At 36.2% G+C, this 17,861-nt stretch overlaps 2 protein-coding genes and 1 non-coding gene across 4 annotated transcripts; 1 reads left to right on the forward strand and 2 right to left on the reverse strand.

Moving 5' to 3' along the window:
• The first annotated feature begins 2,312 nt into the window (after positions 1 to 2,312).
• LOC18010260 (phosphatidylinositol 4-phosphate 5-kinase 8) lies at positions 2,313 to 7,570 on the forward strand. 2 transcript variants are annotated; one of them, XM_024157539.1, is made up of 10 exons: positions 2,313 to 2,530; positions 2,942 to 3,139; positions 3,264 to 4,334; positions 4,601 to 4,768; positions 5,260 to 5,425; positions 5,718 to 5,828; positions 5,912 to 6,099; positions 6,443 to 6,603; positions 6,743 to 6,905; positions 7,002 to 7,570. In XM_024157539.1, exons 2-10 carry the CDS (start codon positions 3,129 to 3,131, stop codon positions 7,282 to 7,284), a joined length of 2,322 nt encoding a protein of 773 aa, XP_024013307.1. In that variant the 5' UTR covers positions 2,313 to 2,530; positions 2,942 to 3,128; the 3' UTR covers positions 7,285 to 7,570. The 2 variants fall into 2 exon arrangements, with proteins under 2 accessions (XP_024013307.1, XP_006392102.1); XM_006392040.2 differs by having other exon boundaries at positions 2,321 to 2,530; positions 3,226 to 4,334.
• An 824-nt stretch (positions 7,571 to 8,394) lies between these two features.
• Positions 8,395 to 9,006, reverse strand: LOC18010266 (agamous-like MADS-box protein AGL97). Its single transcript, XM_006392041.1, has one exon. The coding sequence runs from the start codon at positions 9,004 to 9,006 to the stop codon at positions 8,395 to 8,397; it is 612 nt and encodes a 203-aa protein (XP_006392103.1).
• Positions 9,007 to 14,372: 5,366 nt separating this feature from the next.
• On the reverse strand, positions 14,373 to 14,480 carry LOC112082434. Its single transcript, XR_002897109.1, has one exon. It is a non-coding gene; the product is annotated as a small nucleolar RNA R71 (small nucleolar RNA).
• Between the last annotated feature and the right edge of the window lie 3,381 nt (positions 14,481 to 17,861).

The raw sequence follows: 17,861 nt of genomic DNA on the forward strand, positions 1-17,861 counted from the left end.
TCGAACGTTTTTTGTTTTTCTTGAACATTTTTGCTTTGAACGTTGAACTAAATATGTAATATTAAAGAAATTATATATATACGTAAGCGTTGATGTTTGTCTTCTTGTGTTTGGCCATGTTCGGTTGAGTCCAGATATTTAATATTTATATGCATATCATCGACGTCTATATTTGAATTACTATAATTCTTAATTAATAAAATATCCGCGGCGACAGATTTTGAATTCATGTGCATATGAAAACAATCGCATTGATTTCAAGCGGATTTGGTCCTAAACACGTATAGTATTATTGTCACGTTCATGTCATAACTCATAAGATGTTGTCAAAAAAAAAAAACTCATAAGGTATTAGTCTAGTAATTGCCGGAAAGTTTGGATCTACTCTAGTACTCTACAAAAGGATTGGCTACTACTTACTAGCAATAATCAAAAACTGATTTAGTCTGCAGTCTAGCCATATTATAAACAGTTTTGACCACTATTTAGATTCACGACCATCCTAAACTGAAACCTTTGTTTTCTTCTCTATCTTCTGACTTCATTTTCTTGCTTTCAACCAATTTTTATAGAAAAAGATATTGATTTAAACGTCAGAGTAATAAAAACATGCATGAAGTACCACATATCTATGGTTGTTTTTGAATCTGCTATGCTCTACATTATGTTATACATACAACATAGATTAATCAAATCCAAATAATAGTTTAAGAATATTTGTTTTTATTAGCACCCAAGATATCCAATGTTTAAAGACACCGGCTTATCCTCTGGTGAAACATGAGACCGTCCAGTTACACTTTAAGTGGCCAATCGTTATTTTGATAATTCTGCATTTGAAAGGAATCGATCTATGGCCTCAACCAACAAAACGATTCTTTCTAACCAAACTACAATTACTTAGTTTAACTTAAAATTGTTGAAAAAAAAAATATTTAGGAAATAAAATGCAAACAATATTAGTTAATATGCTATTTATTTTTGAAAGAGCAATTATTAATAAGCTTTTATTTTAAATTTTGTTATCTAGAATGAACCTGATAAGTACCTAACGTTTGTTGCCACATAAAGAAGAAATACCTAACGTCTACATATGCATGTATATATATTAGTGGACAATATATTTATGATCAGTTTCGAGTCGCAAAACCGTATTGAATTTTTCTTTCGTTTGACACCAAACAGAAATTTTTTTTTTTATTCTTTGGTGTAATAGGTAGCTGTTCTTATAAATAAAGTCAAAGGACAAAAAAATATCATTACAATATTCATTGAAATTGTATTTTAAATAGGTGTGACGCACCTGGGTGTAGAACCCTCGTAGAAAAATAAAATATAAATAACTGTGCTAACCCATGTAGAAAAGTCTTAAATTAAATTGTGTTTTGATCTAATTATGATTTATCTGCGTTAATTAAAGTGATCTCATGACATAAACAAAATAGTGAAATGTCTCAATTTCAATGTAGTGGTTTTTGCTTTTGTCAGCGAACAACAGTCAGTTTTCAGTTTTTATCCTTACAATCTGTATTAATATTAATTTTGATAAATGATTAACTATATAAACTTGAAATCACCGGTTTTAATTTCTGAACTGTTTTAGGTATTTAAGCTTTTGACAAAAGATTCATAACATTAACTTTACAATCTTTAAATCTTATTATATAATTATAAATAATCAATAAACATTTTCTATTAATGTTCATTAGTCCATTTTATATTTCAAATATGTTTTAGATTTCTGAAGTAAAACATTTTGATTGAAAAAATGCTCAATTTTGAAGATTTTACTACTTTTAATCCTTTGTAGATTTATTTAGAAAATTTAAATCTGTATTAAACAATATATTCAAAATTTTAACGGCAACGATAGAATTGACTCCTTACCTTTAATAAGTGGATGGCTTATTCAATTAACAATATCACTAAATTTTGTTTATTTCAAAGTCGCTGTATATTGTAATAACGATCGATAACATATCTCAGATATTAGTGATATTAGACTGAAAATTTTAAACACTATTATTCAGATTTGTCGATACCTTCATCGATTAAACGAATATGATATACACTAGTCGGATTTGGTAAAAGGTAGTTTCGAGTAATTTATATGTTAAAAAAAGAAAGAGAAAAAAAACATATTTGATGATTACCATCCCTATCTGATGAGGTTTTATCTTTATAGACAGGCCTTTTCAGTTTGAACCGTACAATCCCAAAGAATGATAAACAGAGCTTGTGGGGGCAAAAACAGAAAAATAATAAAAACTTTTAAAATTTTACAAAAGATTAAAAAAAAGAAAAATACAGATCGGAAAATTTCGCTAAAAAAGAAGACTCTCCGAGACTGAGAGAGGACCTTCGTGCATGGGCATCAGAACATTTGTACTAGAAGAAATTCTCCGATTGAAGCAACAACGAAGACTAATCATCACTCTTTGATCAATCCAGAATTTTCTTCCTCTTCTTCCTTCTTCTTCCTTCTTCTTTTTCCTCTCGAGCTTTCAGGGAGATCCCCAGGTCCATCTCGGTGAGTATTCTGTGAATCGAGTCGATTATCGGATTGCTTTCCTTTTGAATTTGGTTGTTTGTTTCTCGAAAGCTATCGTATCGCAGCTCGTGAATTCATTTTTCTGCGGCTTGAAGAACTCGAGATTTCTTAACCTCTCTGCCGAGTACATCAACGATTTGCTATCTTTCTCTACTTACTTGTATAATTAATTAATTGGATTAAGGCTACGCATGAGCTGTTTCATTGTAATTCGCTTGAAATGTTTGGTATTGAGTGCTGGGTGGAGTTGCAATGCTCTCATAATTTGGGAATTTGGTGGTCAATGTTCTGGAAAATTTTGGTTTTCTCCATGTTTGAAACCAGCTTTATTGTTTGAATTGTACCTAATTTTTGGTTGAATATGAATTTAAGCTATTGATTCTTTGACAGGGATGTATTATTGGTGAATGCCAGCTCCAGGAGGAATCTATCATTTTCAGCACATGGTGTGGAAAATTATGAAAGATGTTTGCTTAATAGAAGGGAATAAGAATCTATGAACTATCTGAGAACGAAATTCTCGTGGATTGTTGTCTCTTTAATGTGATTTGCATCAAATCACCAGGTGCTTGTTAAGATGGAAACGAGGTCTGTTTTTTTTTCTTTCTTGTCAACAGATCTTACTGCATTTCAACATTTTGATTTTATCTTTTTGTTTTTTTTTTTGTGGTCAGATTTCTTAGATCTGAAGTGTACCTTTGTATTTCCTCAGGCCTGGAGAGAGAGAATTCTCAAACGGTGATGCTTATTCTGGTCAACTCAAAGGAACACTTCCTCATGGGAAGGGGAAGTATGTTTGGTCAGATGGAATCATCTACGAAGGTGATTGGGAAGAAGGGAAAATATCAGGGAAAGGAAAGCTTATATGGTCATCTGGAGCTAAATATGAAGGGGATTTCTCTGGAGGCTACCTTCATGGCTTTGGCACCATGACTTCTCCTGATGGATCTGTCTACAGTGGAGCCTGGAGAATGAATGTGCGGCACGGTCTAGGAAGGAAAGAGTATTGTAACTCAGATTCTTATGATGGCTCATGGAAAGAAGGAGTACAAGATGGAAGTGGTAGCTATACTTGGATCAATGGAAACAGGTTCCTTGGGAATTGGAAAAAGGGTAAAATGTCTGGGAGAGGAGTTATGAGCTGGGCAAATGGTGATCTCTTTAACGGGTTTTGGTTGAATGGTCTTAGACATGGCTCTGGAGTTTATAAGTATGCTGATGGTGGTTTTTATTTTGGGACCTGGTCACGTGGCCTGAAAGATGGGAATGGAGTCTTTTATCCTGCTGGAAGTAAGCACCCGTCTCTAAAGAAGTGGCATAGGTCTTTTGGTTATGATGACACAGGAAACTTTGTCCTCTCTCATGATTCATCGATAAATCTTGATGAGCTACGGGCTTCAAAAGCTGTGTCACGAAGTCTTTCTGAGATAACTACAACAAGTGGACTGACGAGGAATTCGGGTAGAATGTCTGAGAGGTTTCTTGATGAAAACTGGAGCACCAGTGACCCTCCAAGAGATTTTATGCATCATGGACCCTCGTCCAAGTCTGTACGGTCTGTAGACTCTGGTCAAAGCGAGGCACGCGATAAGAACCCTATCGTTTTTGAGAGGGAGTACATGCAAGGAGTTTTGATTAAAGAACGAATTATGAGTTCTATTGACATGTCACACAGGGCTAGACCTTTGGATCGTACTAAAGAAATCACGATTGGCGCTTGTATGTCGTTTCTTGGGGGAAAATGGAACTATTATCTAATGCTTAATCTCCAACTCGGTATCAGGTAAACAAGTTCGAGACACATGTCATTTATATTTGTGGAAAGTATTTTAACAAATCTTGGTTGTCAAAATGAAAAGAGAGCTTCTTAAAAAAAATACTCTGAACTGGTTCTCCAATTGTCATATGATCTTGAGATTACTCAGTTGTAGCCTAAAACACTGTTATTTCTGCTTACTATAACTTGATAAACGTGTCCAGAACACAAACTGTTGAACAATGCTTGTACTAGTTATTCCTCTTACACAACATAACATTTGAAGTTCACAGGTATACTGTTGGAAAAATCACGCCAGTGCCTCGGCGGGAAGTTCGTGCGTCTGACTTCGGTAAAAGAGCCAGAATCATGATGTTTTTCCCTAAAAACGGCTCCCAGTATACACCTCCACACAAGTCCATTGATTTCGACTGGAAAGACTATTGCCCTATGGTTTTCAGGTAAACCTTTTTCTTACGCCATATACCAAAAAGCTTTGAATCAACAAAAACATTAGCATAATAGGTTTCTATCAATACGTACTATAAATTATGGAAACTGGACAACAACTTGAAATACTTTTGTTAAAGATGAGCTTCACAGTGTTTGGCTGTTTGCGAGGTGTCTAATTACCGATCTTTATTAGATTGTTTTTGTTTCGTAAGGCATCTCGTCATGGTCATGGATTTTCTGATATCTTTTAACCAAAAAAAATGGGAGTAATGTTAAAAGTAATAATCATAATCATATATAAATCGGCTAATAAGTTAAAACAGTAATTTCTGCGGGATGATGTTTTTTTCAACACCCGAAGCTCCTTCCTTTTGGCATTTTTCGACGGCAATTGTAAATTAAGAGGATCTTTTTACTCATAAACACTTTTCTTAGTGTATTGAAGATTACGTGTTCTTCAAATTTTTTACTCTGCATTTTGTTCAATGGCATGTCATAGGAATTTGAGAGAGATGTTCAAACTGGATGCTGCAGACTACATGATGTCTATCTGTGGCGATGATGGCCTGAGGGAAATTTCCTCTCCTGGGAAAAGTGGCAGCATCTTCTACCTTTCTCATGACGACAGATTTGTGATAAAGACATTGAAAAGATCTGAGTTGAAGGTTTGATATAACTCAACCAAGCTGTTATCTTTTTCTTGCTTTTCCTTATGCATATAATAGTGTTTTGGGGATATTGTAAGGCCTTCTTAATTTTTCGTTATGGGAGCTGATTCTTGGTCCTTTTGGTTTTTGTTGTTCCTTCTTTGAGGATGCTTATATCGCCTACAGATAGTCTAGTCTTTGTCTTTACTTGTATCTATTTTTCTAAATATAACATGGGGTCCTTGATTTATAGTGTAGCAGTGGTGTATATATGTTATTATGACTGAGAGCATCCTCCTTTTTCATGTAGGTTCTACTCAGGATGTTGCCTAGGTACTATGAACATGTAGGGGACCATGAAAATACGCTCATAACGAAATTTTTTGGAGTTCACAGATTAAAACTCAAGTGGGGTAAAAAGGTAAGAACTTGTCTGATCTCTTCTATATGTTAGATCCATTATATTCCAATTCTTTTAGCATGAGCGTTGTGATTCTCTGATAGGTACGCTTTGTGGTCATGGGGAATATGTTTTGCACAGAACTGAAGATTCATCGCCGCTATGACCTTAAGGGATCTTCTCAAGGGAGATTTACAGAAAAGAAAAAAATGGGAGAAAAGACTACTATGAAAGATCTTGATCTAGCTTATGAATTTCATATGGACAAGCTGCTTCGAGAGGCTCTTTTCAAGTGAGTTCTCTTGAATGTTATGTTTTAGTCATTTTCATTACAGAACCTCTAGGTTTATGTGTGTTTTGAAAATATCAAATGTCTTAGTTTCGCTGCTGACTCCACGCATCTCTTTAGAAATGAGACGTTTGCTCTTCTTTGCATGGCCTTAAGTTTAGTTCTGTTTGTAAAGTTGTTGTGTGATGCTTCTCCTGTGTTCTACTAACTTAAACTTCCTCGGAGTTTTCATCTTTTGTACATTCTTGTGCACCTAATTATCTTGATTGCAAATGCTACGCACAATTAAATTACATTTTTGTTTGTCTAATTTTTTGTGGAACCTCTTTGTTTCCCCAAACGGCAGGCAAATTTATTTAGACTGCTCGTTCTTGGAATCTCTGCAAATCATTGATTACAGTCTTCTGCTGGGATTACATTTTAGAGCTCCCGATCAACTTAATGATATCTTGGAGCCTCCCAATGCAATGTCAGATCAAGAAAATGATAGTGTTTCTTCTGTTGAAGGTATATGGTATAGTTCTAGTGCTCACACCTAGAACTATACAGCTACTATATCCAAGCTTTGTAAACTAAGAATAAACGTCATGGATTTGTATCGCTTACTAAATTTCTTTTTTTTTTTTTCTTTGTTGTGTTGCATCAGTCATGCCTCGTGAACCCTCTATTCCTCCAAAAGGGCTGTTATTGGTTACTCACGAACCTAGTTCCGTTAATACTGCCCCGGGTCCTCACATCAGAGGAAGCACACTACGAGCATTCTCTGTTGGCGAGAAAGAAGTTGATCTCATTCTACCTGGAACTGCAAGGTCAGTCACTTCCCATTTGCATCAAAAACTGACCCGGAAGTTAAACTTTTCTTCATTATTTGACACAAACCATACCGTTTTTTAATTGAGTTCCAGGCTCCGGGTACAGTTAGGAGTGAACATGCCGGCTCAAGCCCACCACAAAGTACGTCAAGACGAGGAGGAAGAATCAGGAATGGTGGAGCTCTTTGAAGTATATGATGTGGTTGTGTACATGGGCATCATCGACATCTTGCAAGAGTACAACATGAAGAAGAGAATGGAACATACTTGCAAATCTATGAAGCATGATCCGATGACAATTTCAGCCATCGAGCCTACGCTTTACTCTAAACGGTTCACCGATTTCCTTCTCAAGGTATTCCCAGAAAAAGCATAGAGAGAGATCAATGGACCATTCGCTTTCCTTTAGATCAAATGGTTCATGATTTGACTCGGGTCGATATTCTTTCTTACTGGTCATAAGCGCATAAAAGACTAAGGGAGTTGGGTCGATATGTTCTTTTGTACTTATGTACACTAACATTTAGGATCTTATACTTAAACACAAATTTTCGTGTATTATTGTTATGAGTAGATATATTCCACTCTCTCAATGTGCCTCACCATTGAGCTATTGCTAGTGGGGTTGAGGATAGATATGTAGTAATACTTTCCATATAAGATTGAGATTACAAAAATAAATCTTTGTGTGTTTTTTTAAACTTCAAAGCATTGAACAAAGTGATATTAGATGATCGTTCGGGAGATTGCTTCTCGAAAACAAGCTTATTATTTGAGACTCTTTAGGCAAAATCTACATATGCTTCCTCAAGAAGCTGCGGCGTTGTGAAGCGTTTTACAATGCAATTCTGTTGTCTCAACGAGAAGAAGCTTCAAAATTTCCTTGACTTGGACCACACGCTTCTCTACTCCATCAAGGTTTCAACGTCTCTCCGAATTATAGAAGTATCTAATCAAAGAAAGCGGGAAGATCTATGGGAGTTGGACACTAGTTACTTGACAAAGCTATGGCCTTTTGTTCGCAAGTTCTTGAAGGAAGCCAACGAGATGTTCACAGATATGTGTTTACACTATGGATAATCGTGAATACGCTAAAGCCAACGAGATGTTCACAAAAGTTTTTGAGTAAGATCATTAACAAAGAAAAGCAAAAGCAAAAAAAGGAAACAAAGAAAGGCTTTGTCCGGTTACTTTAATAATTGACTAATCTTGTTCAAAGGAACATGAAGGCAAGGAAAAGCAAGAAAGAAACTAGGTAAACATTTGACTAACCTCCTTGTGAATTTGAACCAGACTTGGAACATAAGTTTCTAATAAAAGATTTTTTTTGCCACTTTTAAAAATTTTACTCAACCATTTCAATTTTGGTAGCATTATTCCAGAATCCAAATTTTTTTTTTTTTTAAAAAAGAAGAAAGAAATACACCGCTAGATTAGATATAACCTAAATTACCTAATGATGCATAAAATTAAGAACATCATCGAATCAAAACGGGTCAAGCTTAACATCAGTAAAATAATCATCAATAGTCAGAATATCCTCCTCATCTTCTGACAAAATTTTATCACCAAAAGTTCCATCAAACTCAGTAATTTGATTCGTCGTCTCTTCGTTGTAGTTCGTCTTGGTGTTAAGAAGCTGAGGAACCTCCTTTTGATCAATCACTAAACCTCCATCTCTTTGATTATTACTCTTCACAGCATCTAAACGAAGCCTAACATTGTTCAACATCCTCGAAACCGCATCAGTAGCATCTTTCAGCTCTTCTAAATTCTCTGATCTGTCAAAGGCTTCGTCTTCCCACCAAAACCCTAATTCTGACCCTTGCTTGTTCTCTTGGTTTGTGGAAAGAGGAGACTGATCGTAAAGAAAAGAAGAAACAACGTGATCAACAGAGGAATGTCCAAAAGAGTAGAAAGAAGCGTGAGAATTGGAAGAAAGAGGAGTCGCTAAGATTGCGATTTGAGTTGCCGGAGAGATAAGACAGAGCTGAGAAGCTTTGCTGAAGAGACCGTCACGTCGTTTAGTAAAATAGACCGATTTTACTTCTTTGTTTTCGATCTTCTCAATCTTTATTTTACGTTTTATGCCTCCCATGTTGATTGATATATTGTATAAGATATCAATGGTTTACTAAGATAGAGATTGTTTGCATCCTCATCTCCGTCTCTCTTTACTTATACTACTACTTTCTTCGCATCTCTCAGCTTTTTACTTTCTGTGAATTGCATTGGATTTTTTTTTTTTTTTTTCATATTCAGAAAGTTTCCATAATGGATTGTGTTCTGAGATACCATTTTTAACTGATTTAGTAAATACGCAAAAAAATATTTTCTTTTTCCTTTTAAACGGACTGATTTACTTCGTTTTTTGGAAATTCAAAACAGGGGTAAAAGGTAAAAAAAATAAACAAGTTTTTCTTTTGGTTCTGTTTTTTTTTAGTTTATCATGAATTCGTCCATTTCTCAAAACCCTAACCTACAAGAAGCTTCCTTGCACCCGAAGCAATACCCCATTGTATCTTTGCTCTTCTGTTTGTTGAGTGGCTACGACGACATGATGATGGGCAGAGGAGTCGTTAAGATGGATATTTGAGCAGTATAGCCATTGCCGGAGATTATAAAATAGTTCGCGGATGAGACAGTTATTGATCGTGAATTTGATTAAAATAATTTCGATTAAAATTAGGGTTTACAGTAAGAGAATTTGGGGAAAACGACGTGCACATGACATGTGCATGGGTTAATTAACTTTAATTTAACACGTGATCTAAGATCACCTCCATCAAGAGTTCAAGAGGTATTCTTGGCCCAAAAACATATGCAAACTTTTGTTAAAAAAAGAAAAGAGTCTATTTTCTTAAGAACCGCTTCTTAAATATTATTTTTTAGAATCGGTTTTAAAAACCACGTGTCCGCATGTGATTGACCATAATTTTTTTTTTTTTGAGATCCTCTCTCTCCTCTAAAGTCTCCTCTCCACCATATTCGGTCGACCATTTTTCTTTTTGGCCGATAATATTTGTTAGGGTTTGAAAGAGTGAATTTGTGATTTCTGAAGAGAAAAATTAGTGGAGAGGAGAGTTGTGATTTCAGAAGAGAAGATCAACCAATTTTTGACTTCCTTCATTCCTTGTTAGGTTTTAGGTTTCTTTTTTTAAGTCGATGTTATGTCTATGTTATGAAGTTATGTACTCTTTGTTTTCCATCAATATTAAAGCTAAGCAAAACGTTGCCATTCTTGTGCCTTTATAGTATGTATTATGACTTGAATCTTTTGGGAACAGTTTGCAGGAAATGCATAGAGGAAATGTTATGATCTTCAAACCCTGATGCTCCATTGGAAACTGAGAAGCTTGCTGAGGAAACAGAAGCTGTTACTCAGTTCCAGAGCTCGTCTAGACCAGTTCCAAACTTTAGGAAGCGTCCACGGACAAATCCAAGGGCTAAAAAGAACGAGACCCGATTGGAACCAGAACAACTTCATAAGGAAAGTGAAAAACGGTTTCAAGATTCTTCTCATCATTTAACAAGACAATGATTTAGTTAGTAAAAACTTAATAATGAGTGTTTTAAAATGTTTTGCTAGGTAAAATGGAGAAACAACGAACGATGCTCATACAAGGTCCCACCGATTACTTGAAAGCAATGAAGCAACATAATTCATATTCCTAACTATTTGTTAGCTTTACATAGTTAGCTGAATAGTTAGTTGTAATGATCGGTTATATATGCTTTATGATAAATGCTCGTTAGGTGTTTGTGAGGTGAAGACTCTTTGTTATCAATGCTTGGTAGTTTAGAGTAGGTTAAATAGTTAAAGCTCTTTTGATGAATGCTGGTTATTGATTGCTAAGGGCATCTCCAACCCTATCCCATTTGTTCCTCCAAATGCTATTTTGGGAGAATTTTTTTTCCAATCCTATTCCATTTTTCACCTCCAAAATGGGGGAATGCCATTTTTTCCTCCAAATTTAAAGTAACTCCATTTTCAACTCTATTTGCAGGTGAACTTTTTTATTTCCAAAATAGTCATTCACTTTTCATTAATTCTTAAAACTATATTTTCATTTATAATTTAACTCTTCATATTATACATATTTAAATTAAAATAAAAGATAGATAAATTTAAAATTTGAGAATAGAAAATATAATAAGATTAACTGAAAATAGAAATCACATAAAATTAAAAATACATAAGAAATACTAAAATTAGAAATAACATAAAACAAATTTAATACAACAACTGATTAATAAAAATCCGGTAAACTGCTTCCAGATCTACCAATATCATTGAAATACTGTCCAAACAAACTAGATTGAGGCGGATTTTGTTGATATTGTTGTTGTTCAGCCCTTTTCTGTAAAATCCGTGTTTGTTCACTCTGAACATAAGCACGAAGATTTGGATCTTGTATCGAGTTCAAGTATTGGAACAAAAATTTGTTTTCTTCCTTAAATTATTTCAAGGCATAGTTCTTTACTTTGAATATCCAAATGTTGTTGTCTTTGGGCATTTGTCTTCTTTAACTTTTCCAAAAGTTATTTATTTCCTTCTTCTAAAGAGTTGATAACATCTGATGTTCCATCATCGATTTTTCTTTTCATTTTGGATTTTTTTTATTCCACTTAGTCGTTGAGAAAGAGAAGCACCAATAGTCTCATCATCATCTATATTTATAAAAAAATGAAGACAAACGCTCATTTCTCACTTCGAAATGCTTTAATTGATCATTTGTAGGAAAAATATTCAAATGGTGAAATTTAAATTAAAATGTATTTTTTATTTTATTTTAAATGGTGTGTAATGTTATTTTTATATCATAGTGATTGAATTTAATATTAATATTATTTTTTATGGAAATTTCAACAGAAAAAATAAATGGGTTTATTTATAATTTTTATAAATAAAGTGTATTATTAGTAATTAACAATAAAATAAAAAAGGAAGAATATACTTAGAATATTCTTTTTAAAGTTGAAAATGGGGGAATACATTGGAGAGCTCCATTTTGGAGTTACTCCATTTTGGAGACAAAAATGGAAGAATACATTGGAGATGCTCTACCAACACTTTAACCATAACCATTTATATATTTCACTAGAAACACTTCCACCATAAAACAATTATTCTTCTCGAAAACTTTCTAAAAACTTTCTTAAATCATTCTTCAAATCACTCGGAGACTGATAACACCGTATTTTGACCATTTTTATGGATCATAATTGTATCTTATGCAGGTGTTTTAACTCTGTTTTCAATAGTTTTTAAAGTGTTTTCAATGTTTTAGAGTTTCAAAAGACTTTACAGGAAACTTGGGCAAAAAATATGCAATTTAGAACAAATGAGCAATTTGGATAAATGCAGACCGTCAGAAGTATGACAAGCGATGAAGACCTTCTCAGCGTCTGATCACCCCCAAAATTTGAGACAACATAGATGATCCAACCAGCTTTCTAATGCACTTGGTTTGGAGACAATCCAACGGTTAGATCTTCAGATACTCCCGATGCAAGAATGACAGAAAATGCAGTTCCGGAAGAGGACCACGAGCCGGGACCGCGGCCAACACCTGTTTTCCCGCGGGTAGAGCCACCGCGACCGCGGACATTGGTCGTTCATTTTCCCGACGACTTAATTAAAGCCCAGATCAATTCCTTTCGTTATTTTTGAAGCCCTAAGTGTCCAAAACCACCCCAGAAGCTATAAATACCCTCTTTAGGTCATTCTAAAGAGGCAGAGAAGAATAAAATGAAACACTTAGAGAGAGAGAGAGAGTTCGTGTGCTTCACAAACCCTAGGAGCCGCCGCCTTTGATGGAGGAGCCACCGAGGAGAGCATCATCGCGCCTCCATCTGCGATTCCGTTCTTCATTCTTCTTCCCTGTTTTCTTTAGTTTCCTGCACTTTCAATTTCGTTTATGATGCTTTGTTACAATAAGTTTGAGTAGTTACCCAGTTGGGTTTAAAGGGATTGTTCAAAGGGAATTTCATGTGTCTTTGCTTATGAATCGATAAATTTAGGATTTATAATCTTCTAGATGTTCTTCGTTTGCCTTTAATCTTACTGCGTGATTCTTTGCTGGCCACTTAGAAGCCGATCTGATATGATATGTTGCGAAAGCTTTCATTGATTGTCTGAACTAGGGTGAAACGAGCAATTCTTCTATAGGAGTGGGAACCTACCTGTTGTTGAGTTGTGAATGTTGATGAGTCTTATTCTGCTATTGCATCTTCTCCCTTCCAGGATCAGAGTGGAAACCTACTGATCAGGGTTGCGAGAGATAGTTGTTTAGTGCTGCGAAAGTAGGCTATTCATACTTCCGTGCCTCGAGTTCTAGAACATACGTAGTTGATTAGCTTTATCACTTGTTTAAAATCGACCTAGCATAGACCATGAACCCCTGCGAAACCCCTTGAGCCCCAACGTTTGTCTTTCATTGCTTACAACCTTCAATTTAATTGGCTTTTCATTTGCTTGTTCTTTGCTTTCAATCGCCTAGTTTAATCGCCATCTAGTTGCCTTCATTCGCTTTTGTTTAATCGATTTTTACTTGTTTTTATTTGCTTTCACTTTCAATTGCTTTTACTTGTTTAGCTTTCTAGTTTAGATTTAGTGACAACAAAAACCCAAAACCAAAACCAAAACCTTTTTAGTTCTAATCTGATTTAAGCGTTGCAGTGAATTCGTACTGAAACAACTAAGTCTCTGTGGATCGATACCCTAAGTACTACAGCGCACATCTGTGCACTTGCAGACATTTAGGAGTTATAAATTTAAAACCTGAAGCTTAGTAAAACGAAAACAACCAACCCCGTTTACAAACTCGCATCAAGTTTTTGGCGCCGTTGCCGGGGACTTAAATTTGTTTCGTTGCGAATCCCAGCTTAAATCCATTAGAACACTTGTTTACTTTTACTTTTTCTTTTGAATTTTTCAGGTTTCTCTGCAATGAGAGACCATGAACATGTTCCCGGAATTCTTGGTGATCCACCAAATCGTGTGGATGGTGATCCAAGTGATGATGACCTGACTGATGATGAGTTTGAAGAACCGATTTATGATGACAATGAGCTGATCGGATCGGTCAAACACAAAGATGATGATGAACTGATTGGAAGTTTCGATTCACTCGAGAAATTCTTGGGAGATCGAAGAGCTATTCAACCAGCCTTACCTGAGGATGGCAAAACCGAAATTAAGGTACCACATATCCATTTAGTTCAACAAAATCAATTCCATGGTTATTCATTCGAAAATCCGATAGACCATATCGAGACGTTCGAAGAATTATGTGCAACCATTACAGCAAATGGGGATTACCACAAGTGTAGTCTTTTTCCATTCTCTCTTAGAGATAAGGCCAGCAAATGGCTAAAATCTTTGCCACCTGCTTCACTAAAAACGTGGGCAGCGTGTAGAACTGCTTTCCTAAATCGTTTTTACACTAGAAATCGTTCAAATCTCTTAAGGAAGAAGATAAGAACTTTTAAACAAAAAGAAGATGAAGATCTTTTAGATACTGGGGAAAGATTTAGGGAATACCAAAGAGTTTGTCCACACCATGGATATGCCGAGGAATACCTGCTAGGTATCTTCTATCGCGGTATAACTCCAGAGGTACGACACTCTTTCGACGTAGCAAGTAATGGAGATTTCACAACTAGATCTGTAGAAGATGCTCACTTTTTCATTAAAAATTTAGGAAACAGCATCCGAAATCAAGTAACCTTTGGTAATTCTGCACTTCCTGAGAAAAAAGAAGAAATTTCGGAAGTTATAAAGTGTCTCCGTCACATAATGAGTCATCTTGGATTGCAACAACCAAACAAGGCACACAAACGTGTAACTTTGAAGGTTGGGACAACCCAATGAATTCTTATGATCAAGGGATGGTGAACACTGCAGAAGTTTATCAAATTCAAGATTTTCCATTCGTTTCTGATCACCGCGGGTCCATTCATCCGGACCGCGGCCAAGCAAGGTTTCACCGCGGTCGTGCTGGTTCTGACCGCGGCCAAGACATGATTCACCGCGGTCGTGAGCCACCTGACCGCGGGAAAACGTCTTCTGGGCTTGGTTGGACACCACCTCCCGAACCAATCTTGGGTATTCAATCTAATCATGTTCCATATCCTAGTTTTCCCTCTTCTGAAGCTGAAAACCTAAACAAAAGAATTCTAGAGCTTGAAAAATCTAGGTCTAAAGAGATTAGTGATCTTAGATCTGAACTAAAAGAGATGCAGAAGGATTTCGATGAAAGATTATCCACCATCCTTAGCATAATGGCCAAAACTAATTCTAAAACTTAGAAAAATCTGAAGAGGAGCCAAGTGAAAATTCTTTCGAAAGCTCAAGTGAAGCAGATCCCTCCGAAAATGTGAAAGCTATCACACTTAGGAGTGGATAGCTTACAAAGAGCCTGAATTTCCTAAAGATCCCAAAGATGAGGAAAAGGGTAAAGAAAAGGAGAAAGAAAAAGAAAGAATCACGAATGAAGATGTTGAAAAAGAAGTGGTAGGAGAAAAGGATGGAGAAGAAGTAAGAGAAGATTCATCCCGGGAAATCCTTGGAGAAGACCCGATTCCACCTCCACCAACTCATGTCTATAAACCTAAACCTCCATATCCTAGAGCCTTAAAAGCCCCTAAGAAAGAGAAAGAAAAAGTTAAGCTGAAAGAGTTGATCGATCAATTAAACGTGAAATTACCTTTCGTAGAAGCTTGTGCTATGATTCCTGCTTTAAGAAAATACATGAAGGGTATTCTAACAAATTCTTTAACTCTTGAAGAAGGCGTTATGATGATAACCCATGAATGTAGTTCTATCCTGCAAAGCCGAATCCCTGAAAAGAAAAACGATCCTGGAAGCTTCGTACTTTCATGCACCATCAATGATGTAGCTTTTGAGCATGCTCTCTGTGATTTAGGTTCTAGCATATTTATGCCTCTTTCAGTAGCAAAACGTTTAGGACATCACACTTTCAAGCCCACTAAAATTTCTTTAGTACTAGCTGATCGTTCTATTAGACAAGCCGTAGGTATCCTTATAGATGTTCCAGTAGAAATCGAAAAATGTTCCATCCCCACCGATTACGTAGTTCTAAAACTAGAAAAAGAACCTAAGGATCCACTTATTCTTGGATGACCATTCCTATCTACAGCCGGAGCCATAATCAATGTTCCTGAAGGAAAAATTGACTTTCATCTAGCCGGTTCAGTTATGCAGTTTGACATGAACAAAAGTTTCGATAAACCAACTTTGGATGGCAAAATTTGTTGGGTTGATGAGTTAGACGGAATTATTGAGTTAGTCTATGAAGATCTGCTTCTAGGTGACCCTTAAAGTGTCACGCTTTCACCCGCAAAAGATGAACGCAATTTCCTTGAAGAAATTTCGAGTGAATGCGCGCGTATGCTTGATAAATCCGAAACTTATAGGAAACCTCTAAACTATCTAGATCTTAAGGACCAAACAAACATTCCTACACCTCCTAAAGACACTGCTGCAGCAATTAATGATCCTTGGAGCGAGCTTAAAGCCCCTAAAGTCGAGCTTAAACCTCTTCCCGTCGGACTTAAGTACGCTTTCCTTGGACCAAATTCAACTTATCCTGTCATTATAAACTCTGGTTTGACGGAAGAAGAAACCACAATGCTGTTGACTGAGCTGAGAAAGGATAGAAAAGCCTTATGATATACACTTGATGACATACCTGGAATCTCCCCAGATCTTTGTATGCACAAGATAAATCTAGAGGATAATGCTAAAAACTCAATCGAAAGTCAAAGGAGACTGAACCCCAATCTCATGGATGTTGTCAAGAAGGAGATTATGAAGCTTTTAGAATCTGGAATAATCTTTCCTATCTCAGATAACACTTGGGTTAGCCCAGTTCATGTTGTTCCAAAGAAAGGAGGAGTCACTGTCATTAAGAATGATAAAGATGAAATGATCGCTACAAGAACAGTAACTGGACATCGTATGTGCATCGATTACCGGAAGCTGAATGCAGCAACTAGGAAAGATCATTTTCCACTTCCCTTCATAGATCAAATGCTAGAAAGATTAGCTAATCACCCCTACTATTGCTTCCTTGATGGATACTCCAGATTTTTCCAAATTCCTATTCGCCCGGAGGATCAAGAAAAAATGACATTTACCTGTCCATATGGCACATTCGCCTACCGACGTATGCCTTTTAGATTGTGTAATGCACCTGCTACCTTCCAGCGGTGCATGATGTCGATCTTCACAGATTTTATTGAGGATTTCATGGAAGTGTTCATGGACGATTTCTCTGTCTATGGATCTTCTTTTGAAAAATGCTTAGGCAATCTTGGCAAAGTTATGCAAAGATGTGAAGATAAGCACTTAGTATTAAATTGGGAAAAATGTCACTTCATGGTACAAGACGGAATCGTTCTTGGGCACAGAATTTCCGGAAAAGGTATTGAAGTTGACAAAGCTAAAATCGAGGTCATGACCAGCCTACAACCACCCACAAACGTGAAAGGAATTCGTAGTTTCTTAGGACACGCAGGATTCTATAGGCGATTCATAAAATACTTTTCTCAAATAGCTAGACCTCTTACGCGTTTGCTTTGCAAGGAAACGAACTTCGAGTTCGATGATGAGTGCTTAGCCGCGTTTCATAAGATCAAACAAGCCCTTGTTTCCGCTCCAGTCGTGCAAGCACCTGATTGGGAACTCCCATTCGAAATCATGTGCGATGCAAGTGACTATGCTGTCGGAGCAGTGCTTGGCCAACGAAAAGATAAGAAACTGCACGTAATCTACTACGCAAGCAGAACTCTTGACGAAGCTCAATGCAATTATGCTACAACAGAGAAAGAACTTCTAGCTGTCGTATTTGCATTTGAGAAATTCCATTCTTATCTCGTAGGATCTAAGGTTATAGTTCATACTGATCATGCTGCAATCAAGTATTT

The sequence above is a fragment of the Eutrema salsugineum genome, unplaced genomic scaffold (assembly GCF_000478725.1).
Source record: "Eutrema salsugineum unplaced genomic scaffold, Eutsalg1_0 scaffold_8, whole genome shotgun sequence".
NCBI classification, from domain to species: domain Eukaryota; kingdom Viridiplantae; phylum Streptophyta; class Magnoliopsida; order Brassicales; family Brassicaceae; genus Eutrema; species Eutrema salsugineum.